This window comes from Diabrotica undecimpunctata, chromosome 1 (assembly GCF_040954645.1).
Source record: "Diabrotica undecimpunctata isolate CICGRU chromosome 1, icDiaUnde3, whole genome shotgun sequence".
Classification (NCBI taxonomy): Eukaryota; Metazoa; Arthropoda; class Insecta; order Coleoptera; family Chrysomelidae; genus Diabrotica; species Diabrotica undecimpunctata.
In genome coordinates, this window is record NC_092803.1 from 136674654 (window position 1) to 136687195 (window position 12542).

The 12542-nt window shown below is 31.0% G+C and overlaps 1 protein-coding gene across 1 annotated transcript; it reads left to right on the plus strand.

The window, feature by feature from the left end:
- The first annotated feature begins 463 nt into the window (after positions 1 to 463).
- Positions 464 to 12101, plus strand: Syx13 (syntaxin 13). The gene is made up of 4 exons (XM_072519974.1): positions 464 to 794; positions 878 to 1040; positions 8998 to 9238; positions 11791 to 12101. The coding sequence occupies exons 1-4, from the start codon at positions 592 to 594 to the stop codon at positions 11976 to 11978; spliced, it is 795 nt and encodes a 264-aa protein (XP_072376075.1). The 5' UTR covers positions 464 to 591; the 3' UTR covers positions 11979 to 12101.
- Positions 12102 to 12542: the final 441 nt, after the last annotated feature.

A 12542-nucleotide genomic window follows, 5' to 3' on the forward strand; every position in this document is an offset into this window, starting at 1 on the left:
TGTTATTCCATGTAATGTGTTCGATTCCATAATAAAAAATCGTCGAAAATTGTACGATTTTGCACTATTTATACAAAAAATTTTAAATTATAAAATAAATTATAAAAAATAAAACAAATACAAATATGGCGCCGTATTTGTCTAAACTCGATGGTCTAAACTCAACTTTGACTTGATCACAGCACACTCACTCCGTGCAGGAACGAGACTAGCAGCGCCACCAAGCGAATGGGCGCTTAATCCGAACATGATTTGACCTTGGCTATCCCTGTTACCAATCTAGGTGTAATTTATCTATGACTCTAGACGATGAAACTAAAATATCCAAAAAGAAGAGTATTTTTAGCTGTCTGCTCTCTTACATCTCTGGCTGTCCAGTGATTCATCCATATACTTATAGGTACACTCTGGGATTTATCAAATAACAAATTAAAAGAAGAAGAAAATTGACAGCGATGTCAATATTGACAGTTATCTCAAAAATAACCAAATAAAGAACAGCTGATGTTAAATGTTATCTATTGACTTCCACCCATTATTTTCAATATTCTATGAAGATTATTATCAGACTTAATTCAGTATTACTAAATAATGAACCGTCAGCCTCCAACTTACGGGGCTATAGCTCCATCAACACAAGTAGTATTTAGTGATCAAATAGCTACGGAATTTAATAATAGTTCAGAAAATGTAGTTACTAATATTTATACAATAAACAAGAGTATCAAAGTTTTGGGAAATGCTTTAAAAGTAATTGGAACCAAAAAAGACAACCAAGGCATAAGAAATCAAGTGTAAGTTTAGTTGATATTTTAATAATATTGTTATAATGTTCTGAGACATAATAATTTATTGCTTTCATTAATTATTATTTTAGCCATGTCACCCAATTAAGTACAAATCAAATAGCTGCCAGTACTAGTAAGGAAATTAGTAATTTAAAGCAGCTTTCAAAAGGTCACAAACAAAGGCTTCTTCAAGTTGAAAAATTAGAAGAAAATTTCAAAGAAGCAGTAGGAAGGTATCATGCTTTGCAAAAGGTAAAAAATACATTAGAAATAACAATAGAAGGTTAAAGTCCAACAATTAAAGTCTGAATCATCCCAGACAAATGGTTATATTGCAAAAACAAAACAGGATATTAATTATCAGTATTTATTATTAAATCATTAAACTTCTCTCTTATCATAAATCAAGGCAATCAATATAAATGATTTGATTATATTTTAAATTATGATGTTTATTTTTACATAAAAATATCATCTTTCTTAATTATTTTTTTTTCAATGTTGTCAATTAAATAAACTCTTTAGTATGATTTGAAAAATAGAAAGAAGATACTGGCTAAAAACATGTAAAAACAATGTAAAAATTCTATTAATTATGCAGATAATTGAAAAAGACTTATTTTTCTTGTTGAGGTTTTTGCATCCACTCCTGAACAAAGGCTTCCCCATGAGTCCTCCACTCTTCTCTGGTTTGTGCTCTGCAAACAGTGTAGACATAAATATGAATTGTATTAAATAATGTTTACATAATCAAAGTGCTTATTGAAAATGGTAAATAGCTGAAATCTTTAAGCAATATAATTAAGTGTTTTATTTATAACAGACTGACAAACCCAGGAATTAAAACAAGTTTCTATTTAAAAATTCACAGTCAGGAAATAATCTATATATATATATATATATATATATATATATATATATATATATATATATATATATATATATATATTTATATGTATTTATATATACATATACATATACATATATATATATATATATATATATATATATATATATATATATATATATATATATATATATATATATATATATATAATTCACAGGAGAGAAACTGGAGAGCCTTTGTGACCAACTCCTATCCGCTGTCTTCCACAAAGAGTTTCTACCTTCAGAGTTTTATTATGATGTTTTCAAGGCTTAAACACTCCTTCTGTAAATACCTCTCTGGACTGTTTATTTCTTGCAAAATGTACCCCCATAAATAAGGAAATCTAAGAAATTTAAAATCACAAATATTCGAGAGTAAAATTTTAGCAGAGCATACACATGTACATATACACACTTATATATGTATAATAAAATCTTAAAACCTATAGAGCTAGAACTTAATTCTATGATTCTAAGATCCAGTACTACAAAGATGGGAAAATAACATTAAAAATAAAAAAATATATAAACTATTAACCTAGTTACAATAAAAATATAAAGAATTATTACAATGAAGTTAAGTTTCCAAGCTCTAAGGTACCAGTAACTCTTTTCTACAAATATTTATATATTCATTGGGAGACATATTAACTACATATACATTCAGGTTGTTTAACCTTCTATTCAGTCTTCTATTAGTACCATAGGTTTGTTCTAAAAAACTTAGAATGGAACATTAAATGCACTTAGATGATGCAAACCATGGTAATATGGTTCTCTAAGATCAATCTGACTCACAAGAGAGGGACAAGCAATTCTACCATATATTAATTTAAAAATCAAAGTTAAACCAAACAGATCATTCCTCACACTTAAAACAGGCAAGCTCATAGACCTCTTCATGATAGTGTAGTCATAGTCTGCTATTCTAATACTACTTTGAAAGGTACACACCCGTATGAATTTATGCCAAGCCCTTTCTAAGGAATGAAAATGTATCCGGAAATAAGGAGACCATATGACTGAACAGTACTCCAGCATAGACCTGGCCAAAGAACAATAGACAATTTTTGTGGCTGCAATGGAGAAAAAACTAGAGTTTCTAGTAATAAAGCACATCACCTTTGACCCCCTAATTAATATAGATGTAATATGATCAACAAAGTTTAATTCCTCATCAAAAATTACACCCAGATCTGTTACTGTAGATGTGTATTTTGGTGGTTGCAATGGAGAAAAAACTAGAGTTTCTAGTAATAAAACACATTACCTTTGACCCCCTAATTAATATATATGTAATATGATCGACAAAGTTTAATTCCTCATCGAAAATTACACCCAGATCTGTTACTGTATATGTGTATTTTGCTGGCTGGTTATCAATACAGTAACTTGACTCAAACCTAGTAGAGAAACTAGAGAAACTTATTGCATTTGTAAATATTCAGATATAGCTTATTTTTTGGCACCACTCCTATAAACCATTTAAGTAATTCTGAAGTAGTTTGTGATCTAAAATACTTTTAACTGTTCTCCAAAATTTGAGATCATCAGCAAATTTTGCACAGCTGCTATACAAAAAACATGTAACTATATCATTCACAAAATATTAAATAGCAGAGGAGAACCATGGCCTCCCTGTTGAACTCCAGATGTGACCACAATTTCCTCAGAAAAATAACAACCTATTTTAACTCTTTGAATGCGACCAGTGAAAGAGCTTCTCAACCAAGAAACAAAGTTTGGCTATAACCCATTCAAAATCAGCTTAGTATACAGTATTTCCTGATAAACATGATCAAACAATTTAGAGAAATCTGTGTAAATTGAATCAGTCTACTTCCTGCTTTCAATGTTGTTCAATATCAAGTTGATAGGTTAATCAATTAGTCAAAGTTGATATGTTTTTGGAGAAGCCATGTTGCTCTTCACATATAAAACCCTTACACATCCAAGAACTCTGCTTGCTAACTAGTCAATCAAATAATTGTAGTATTGCAGATTGGATACAGTTTTCAATGTTATTTTTTTTTGTCCGGTTTCAAAAATTGGAATGAACAACATAGCTTTCTTTCCAAATGTTAGTAAAAGTTGAAGATGACAAAAATGTGTTAAATAGTAGATACAATAGCAATACATTTTGTGCACACCACATTGGACAACATGTCCAATATGAATGACATACCATCAGGACCATTTGTAAGCTTATTTGGAAGAGCCAGAATTTCTTTAAGATTTCTAGCTTTGAAATTTCTGTGTGCTTAATGTTATTACTAGTATTCTTTATTTTCAAGAAGCTATGAACATGAACTGTTTTGATTGTCAGGATAGACAGATTAAAAAAATACTTTAAACATTCTGCATTAGTATTGCATTTAGACCTCTCATGTAGTTAGAAAAACAGATATCTGAAAGTCTATTACATTCTAACCGCAACTGAATAATTTGAAAAAAATTGAAAAAAACTGCAACATTTATGCCAATATTCCCTATACATTTTACCCAAACAATAGATGATAAATAAATATTTAAATCCATATAATTGCCGTTTGTAAAGTCATAGTAAAACTCATTATATACAAGATTTCTAGACTAAGGTTCTTTTAAAATAGTTATACTAACATCTTAAACAATATGATGCAAACTAAAATTCATAAGAGGGTTAACGGCCTTAGTTACAACACATTCTCTACAATTGAAAAAAACTAAATCTAAAAATATATTGAGATCATTTGGTATGTTATTATGCTGAAATAACTGTGCTGATTATAACTAAAAGATTGAGACACATCAATTGCTGGATCACCTGTTGGACACTGGACTGGACAGGTAAACATTCACAGCTGGATATTGTTGAATCAATCCCTCAACTGTCTCACAATGCAAACTGTAGATTTCACGGAAAGACTGAGGGGTATGTAGACTCCACCAATGATAAAACAGGTATTATTAATTAGACAAGACATATACTTGTGTCACCCTTGTTTCTGTAATTTTCGCATAGCTGCATTTGATCCTCTCTTGAACAAAAATTATCACTCCACCTCCGCTGGACTTATGGCTAGTATCGAAATTTCTATCGCAACGGAAAACATTAAAACCTTGACATTTGAGTTCACAATCAGAAAATTCCTTTCAACCATGACGATAATGTCATAATTACTGCTCACCAACCTTGGTGTTACTTCTGCTTTTACACTGTGAATAATTCATACCAACAAAGTATTAACTCAATAAAAACGATTATGTGTGACGCAAGATAGTATTTCTTTAAACAAGGGTTTGAACTTACTACGAAAAAATCAGCTGTGGTATTTTTTACGCGACATTGTTTACCAGTTATATCCAGCATTATGTTTAACAGCTTAAGTATACCCATTCACAATCACTACACTTATCTTGGTATTACATTGGACACCAAGTTAACATGGGACGAACACATTAACAAGTGCTTAATGAAATGTGAGATACGTTTAAATATTCTTAAAGTAGTTAATCGCTATCGATGGGGTGCCGACCCTAAAATTAACTTAATGTTTTATCGTGCGTACACCAGATCCATTCTCGACTATGGAAGCTTTCTATACGGATCTGCCACAAACAGTCGTCTTAAAAAACTAGATCGCCTTCATGAAGGCTCTGCGATTAGTTCTAGGTGCGCGCAAATCTACACCTACAATCTTCTAGCCGAATCTATGGAACCTTCCTTACATTTAAGACGACTATTTTTAGCTGAAGAACTTATTCTCAAATGTCAGTCTTACAATCAAAATGAGCTACTACAAAAAATGTGTGATATTTCTGTTTCTAATCTAGTCGACAAATGGTGGCATAACAGAAATTCTCCTATTCTGGCAGTGACATATCCCAACGTTTCTCAGCGTCTAAACATTCCGTGTGACTTAACTTTCTTTCAATCAAATTTCAATGTTTCTTATGCCAAAGTCAATGTTTGGTTTTCCAATTTTGACAATGAGAATCAAGTTGATTGTCAGCATTAGATAGCCAAGCTTAATAATCCATGCAGAATGTTTACGGGTGGTTTTAAATCAAGATTGGGAGTCGGTTGTGCTGTATATATTCCGGACCACAAAGAATCCCTAATGTTCAAGTTAGATAAACAATGCTCTATATAATCTGCAGAAATGTTCGCAATTCATAAAGCTCTAGAATGGGCTGTCAACAAAAAAATTTATAACCACTAAGTTGTAATTATGTCAGATACAATGTCTGCGTTATTAGCTTAGAAAACTCACGTAAACATTTATATAAAAATAGTCTTAATATATATATATATATATATATATATATATATATATAGTCTTAATAGTAAACCAACTTAAGCCGTTGGAAGAAAATACTACTGTAAATTTCGTCTGGGTAAAGGGACACTTTGGTATTTCCGGTAACCTTAAAGCAGATTTTTATGCTAAAGAGGCAATCTTAAAAGGATCAAAAATAACTTGGCTGGATAGAAGCGATCTAACAGCCACTTGCAGGAAAAGTCTAAAACAAAATTGGGAAATTGAATGGTATGCTTTCTGTAATCGAAGCAATAATCTTTATACAAAAATTCATCTAGTTTTACCTACTGAGCCGTTTGCCGTAAGAAGTTACCCCAATAGAAATGTTTATTCCATGTTTGTTAGATGTCTCTTTAACCATGCCACTGTCAAGACATACCTATATAGACTAAATCTATCTGAATAAGAACTTTGTGATTGCAATGGTTATGCTGATGATATTAATCATTGGCTGTTTGGATGCAAACATAATGATGATGCAATTAAGTATTTGATGCACACTCTGGCTCAAGAATAAATACCTTTACCACAAAATCAAACTTCTCTCTTATACTTGTCTCGAAGAAACTATAGAAACTATAAAATACAACAAATTATTTGGAAATTCTTAAAAAGGACTAAGAGAAAAATCTTAGTCCTTGTATGAATGAGTCGGCTTGAACGTGTTTAGCAATTATTGTTTTTCGTGTTTATTCTTATGTATATGTATAATATATGAATATATATATATATATATATATATATATATATATATATATATATATATATATATATATATATATATATTATATTTCCTAAATGAAAAGCCTTTTTAAAAAAATCTAAAACACGTCGATTTTTAAATTTAATGTTCTACATTTTACAATAAAATTTCATTATACAAAGTGATACACATTACAGTGATGACGTCATCGGCTCTTTTTTGAAATGTAACACCCTATATTTTAGGACATTTGTAGATCGATAAAAATGAGCTGATTCCAAAGAGGTATAATACTGGGGGTCTAACGGATATAATTTGAAAGATATGCGCTTAGAAAATTAATTTTTATTGATTTATAATATTAATAAATTATAATAAATAACTTGAAAGTAATCCAGTAATTAATACATGACTTAATCTTAAATGTTCGAATTGTAGCCCTTATGGTATTTGACAGTAACCCAAACGTTGTACAAATTCTTGTAGAACCTTGTTTATCTCCCGCTTTTTTGAGGAATATTGTTTATTTCTTTACGAATTCTTGTTTTCAAGTCTTCAATATTTGCAGGTTTCGTTTTATAAACAACATTCTTTAAATGACCCCGCATAAAATAATCTAAAGGATTGAGGTCTGTTGACGTCGCTGGCCATTCAGTATGTCCACGTCTTCCAATCTACCTGTTCGGAAAAATTTCGTTTAGGTACCTTCGAACATCTAAACCATAATGCGGAGGCGCGCCATCCTGTTGAAACTATAAACTTTTATCAAAACCCCCAAGATTAATTGTACTAGGGAATAAATTAACTAAAGTAGGTACGAGATACCCACTTAAAAACTGAAGGTATGCTGGCCCGTTTAAATTACCTTCGAAATAGTAGGGTCCAATGATTTTATTTCTAACAATGCCAGACCATACGTTTACCTTTTGCGGGTATTGTGTATGATGTTTCCGCATCCAGTTGGAGTTTTCTTTTGCCCAGTATCTACAATTCTGACGGTTGACCCCGCCGTTTAATTTGAATGTAGCCTCATCAGAAAAAATAATATTTTGAACCAAGAGAGGGTTTCGGTGGCTGTTATCCATCATTATTTCGCAAAATTGTATTCTTTTATCTGGATCATCCTTGTTTAATTCCTGTACAACTGTGCATTTTACTTACTTTACTTACTTTTACGTACTTTGTGTACCGTTGTTTTGCAAACATCGAGATTACTACTTACCTTACGAACAGAAGTGTGCGCATCTTCTTCAAAAGCAAGTAGAACATCTAATGTTGTAACATAATTTACAGAGGGACGGCCTGATTTGCGTGCATTTTCAACCGTACCACTTTCTCGAAATTTCTTTTCAATCTTACTTACTCTTGACTGCGTGATGGGTATTTCTGGATATTTATCATTAAATAAATTACACACTTCCATCTGAGTTCGCGATTTGTCTCCATACCCAATCATCATGAGTATTTCAATTCTTTGCTTTACACTCAAATTCATTTCTACTTAAAATTAATTCTAAGCAATAATACAGAACATTCACGAATTAATACAATTATTGTACTACTTAATTGTTATTGATCGTTACTAAAAATAACTACAGTTTACGAAAAACTAGAAGTAGGCTACTTTTTTGCAATTGATAATAAATAATTTATTTTCTAAGCCCATATCTTTCACATTATATCCATTAGACCCAAGTATTATACTATTTTAAAATCAGCTCATTTTTATCGATCTAAAAATGTCCTAAAATACAGGGTGTTACATTTAAAAAAAAGAGCCGTCATCACTGTAATGTGTATCACCTTGTATAATGAAATTTTATTGAAAAATGTAGAACATTAAATTTAAAAATCGACGTGTTTTAGATTTTTTTAAAAAGGCTTTTCATTTAGGAAATATCGAATTTATTCCTTACTTTACGGACACACTGTATATATATATATATATATATATATATATATATATATATATATATATATATATATATATATATATATATATATATTTAACGTGATTATTTCGACCAAAAAACAATTTATAAATATGTTGGAAATATCGGGTATGTGGTCTATATTAAATAAAAAATCTTTGTTTTTTCTAAAGCTCAATATTTCGCCATTTATTTGATGGCTTCATAGGGAGTAACTGTAAAAAACAAACATTTCAAAACACTGACGTACACTTAGATTTACAATACTTACAGAAAATTAAAAGATTATACACATAAATAAAATTAATACTAAAATAAGATTATTGTTGATGACACTGTACATTTAATAAATATATATACATTATATATTTATTTTCTTTTAGGATGTGGCCAATAAGCAAAAATTGCATTTATTGGTACCCTCAGAAAGTGTGGAGGAAACAGCACAGGATGACAATGATGAAAATCAAATGCAGGCTCAAAAAACTAGAGAATTGGCCTTTGAACAAGACATGTTAATAGAGCGAGAAACTAGAATTAGGCAGATAGAATCCGACATTTTAGATGTTAATCAAATTATGCGGGAGTTGGGGTCCTTGGTACATAGCCAAGGAGCCACCGTAGGTAAATGTTCTATTATACAATTTTATTTGTTTTAAAAGAGTAATTTTTAAATTGTTTCGTTCGTTGTCGTTTTTAATTTCCAAGTTTCTTGTCCAGGGACCCATCAGTACATTTGTTTAAGACATTACTAGTAATAGGTCACGGAAAGAAAGGTAAATAAACAATTGGGTTAAAACAAAGGTTAACCAGCTTAGCCGAGATTGACTACAGACACACATTTGCAGTATGTATAAATTTAATCAAACAATCATAAACTTTTTTATTATTAGTAGCCAACAGGTTATTGATTTGATATGGAGGAAATATTTGCAGAGTTTGCAAGTTGTTTAAAAGAGTTCCTGAATGCTGAAGATATTTGGAACACTTAAAAAGATGTGGTTAAGATCTCCTTGTTCTTGACAAGTTTCGTATAAGTCTGAATTGTATATTTTGATTTGAGCAAGATGAACAGGATAACAAGCGTGATCAAATCTCAATCTTATTAAAGTTGTTGTATATTTACGAGCGGTATTAAAATTCTTAAACCATCTGGAATTAGGGATGTGTGGTTGTATATGCAAGTACTGTGTTGTTGAGTGGTCGCAAAAAGTTTGCCAGGAGGTATTCATCAAGTTGGCAATGACCTAAAACGTTATTTATCTAACTTTAAACACTTAAAATTTCATTTCTGCTTCGCTGCTACACTGCATTTCTTTAAATAAGAATATTAAACTGTGTACTTAAATGACTATTACATTTAGATGGTATTATCAGACATTTCAGATAATCTTTTTTTCCAACTTTCGCCGGCAAGATTCACCGATATTTTTCCCTCTGCTTCCAGACCAAAAGTGTCTTCTTTTTCTTCCTCTTTATAAGCAATTCTACTTGTTCATTGGTGGATTAATACCTCTTTGGAAAGTTGTCATTCCATCTTTTGCGCGGACGTCCGATACTTTTTCTGCCGTTTGGTGACTTATCTCTTGCTATTTTGACGACACGGGTCTCCTCCATTCTGCTTATGTGGTTATTCCATTATTTTTTCTATTTTGTGTCCATTAATTTATACACTGTACGTTACATTTTCTTCTAATGTCTTCACTTCTCTTTCGATCTCTCAGCGTATTTCCTTTAATTCTTCTCAGTACTCTCATCTCTGTCGTTTCCAGTAGCCTTTGCATTGTGGCTGTGTCGGGCCTTGTTTCTGAGGCATATGTCATTATTGGTCTTAGACTGGTTTTATAAATTCTTGGCTTCATCTCAGTGTTATAGTCTCTGTGTCACCATATAGTGTTATTAAGGCATCCTGCCAGTCTAATTGCTTTTTGTACTTGATCTCTTACTTCTTTGTCCAGATCTCCATAGCTAGACAGTGTAATTCCCAGGTATTTTATTTCCATTACCTGTTCAATACCGATGCCATCAATTTTTATTTTACATCTGGTTGGTTCTTTGCTGACTACTATTGTTTTAGTTTTCTGAGATGAGATCATCATATTAAATTCTTTTGCTTTTAGGTTAAATCTGTGGACCAGTCTTTGCAGAATATCTTCATCTTAGGTCGTCGACGCGTCTGCGTAACAGAGTGTTTTTATTTCTTTGTTGCCCATTCTGTATCTCCTTCATTTGTTAACGCTTTTGATGATTTTATCCATGATCAAATTGAAGAGCATGGGGCTCAATAAATCCCCTTATTGCGTTGTCTTATTCCGTTACCTATTTCTATAGGTTCTGTAAGTTGTCCATCTATTCTGACTTTCATTTTGTTTTTTGGTAGATGTTTTCGATAGGTTTTATAATATTTATGGGAACTTCTCTATTATACAGAAGATGGATTACATCTTTGAGTCTTACTCTGTCAAACGCTTTCTTTAGGTCAATCATACACCGAAATGCTGGTCTGTTATACTCTAGTGATTTCTCAGTAATTTGCTTTATAACGAATGTTGCATCTGCACACGATCTTCCACTACGACAACCCTGTTGTTCATCTGCTAAACTTATCCTCTGATTTATTAACACTTGTAAAATTTTAGTTGTCTTCTGATTTTTTATTCTGATTTTAGTGCTTTATTTTTTAATACTTAGTAAAAAGCCAATCATTTGTATATATCATCATTCGGAACTGCGCAATTATTTTTTAAAAATTCTATAGATGGAACTGAGACACAACGAATTGAAAAGTGAGATGGCAATTCAAATACCTTGAAAGCTAGACTTAATAATATAAACAAACTCTTAAAGGTGTTTATCCTAATATTTTTAGAATGCAAAATGATGTGAACGATTTTCGGTTCTTATGATTTACAGGGTGCAAAGAAAATGCTACAATATTATTTTGAATATCTTTAGTTATTTCTTAAAAAGCGTTGAATCTAAATCTTATATACATCATTTCAATCGGGATATTCATTATTATTACTTTATTGAGATTTCAGTAAATATTCAGTAAAATGATTGACCTTTCGTTCTCTCTTTTGGTAATTTCTTGTCATCATTCCTAATAGGAGTACCATAGTATAGTAATCATTTGAATCATTAATACCCAATGAACAATCGAATATTTTTTGCAGATACCATCGAAAACAGTATTGATCATGCAGCTGGAAATATAGAAGAAGGTACAGAGCAGCTTGTTAAAGCGTCTCGATATCAGAATAAATACAGAAAGAAACTCTTATATCTTGTGGGAATAGCCGTTATATGCGCTACAATTTTGATAATCGTATTAGTAGTAGAACTTAAGAAGAAAGATAAGTAGATATTTGTGTATCAGTTTTTTTCGATATAAATATTATGTATGAGTTAAGTTTTATACCTATTAAATTGTCTATCGCTTTTTATTTTTAGTAATATTAAAGAATGTAAATTTTAAAAAAATAATGATAGTCGTATTTATTGACTCAGAAAGCGCCATTATGCGACTCATAAAGGACTGAGATATTTGAAACTAGAAGAGCAAGAGCAATATTCAATCTGATAATAGAAAACATAATGAAAAGAGAGTGAAATAACATATTTAATTAGTATTTAGGAATAATACACCAAAGTCGGAGCTGAGGTGGCAACTTGCCGCTAAAAAAAAAGAAATAAGCTCGTAGAACCGATCATAACATCTCTGATACAGGACGAGAACATTTGAAGATGACCATAGAAAGGAAAGGAAAGGAAAAGAACTACGAAAAAATATTTTTTTATATAGATAGGAAATAGAAAAAGAATATCGAATTAATGTTGACATTGAATTGCCGCCACTACATTGATATTATAATATAAACGATAGAAGAAATCTAGCAAACAAAAGATGAATATAAATGTTGGTAGC

What these genes read in the sequence shown, in the direction of transcription:
- Syx13 (XM_072519974.1), top strand. Translation starts at nt 592, where the DNA reads ATGAACCGTCAGCCTCCAACTTACGGGGCTATAGCTCCATCAACACAA. An exon ending in CAAGGCATAAGAAATCAAGT is followed by an intron (nt 795 to 877) that starts GTAAGTTTAGTT and finishes TTATTATTTTAG; the next exon opens with CCATGTCACCCAATTAAGTA. An exon ending in TAGCCAAGGAGCCACCGTAG is followed by an intron (nt 9,239 to 11,790) that starts GTAAATGTTCTA and finishes TATTTTTTGCAG; the next exon opens with ATACCATCGAAAACAGTATT.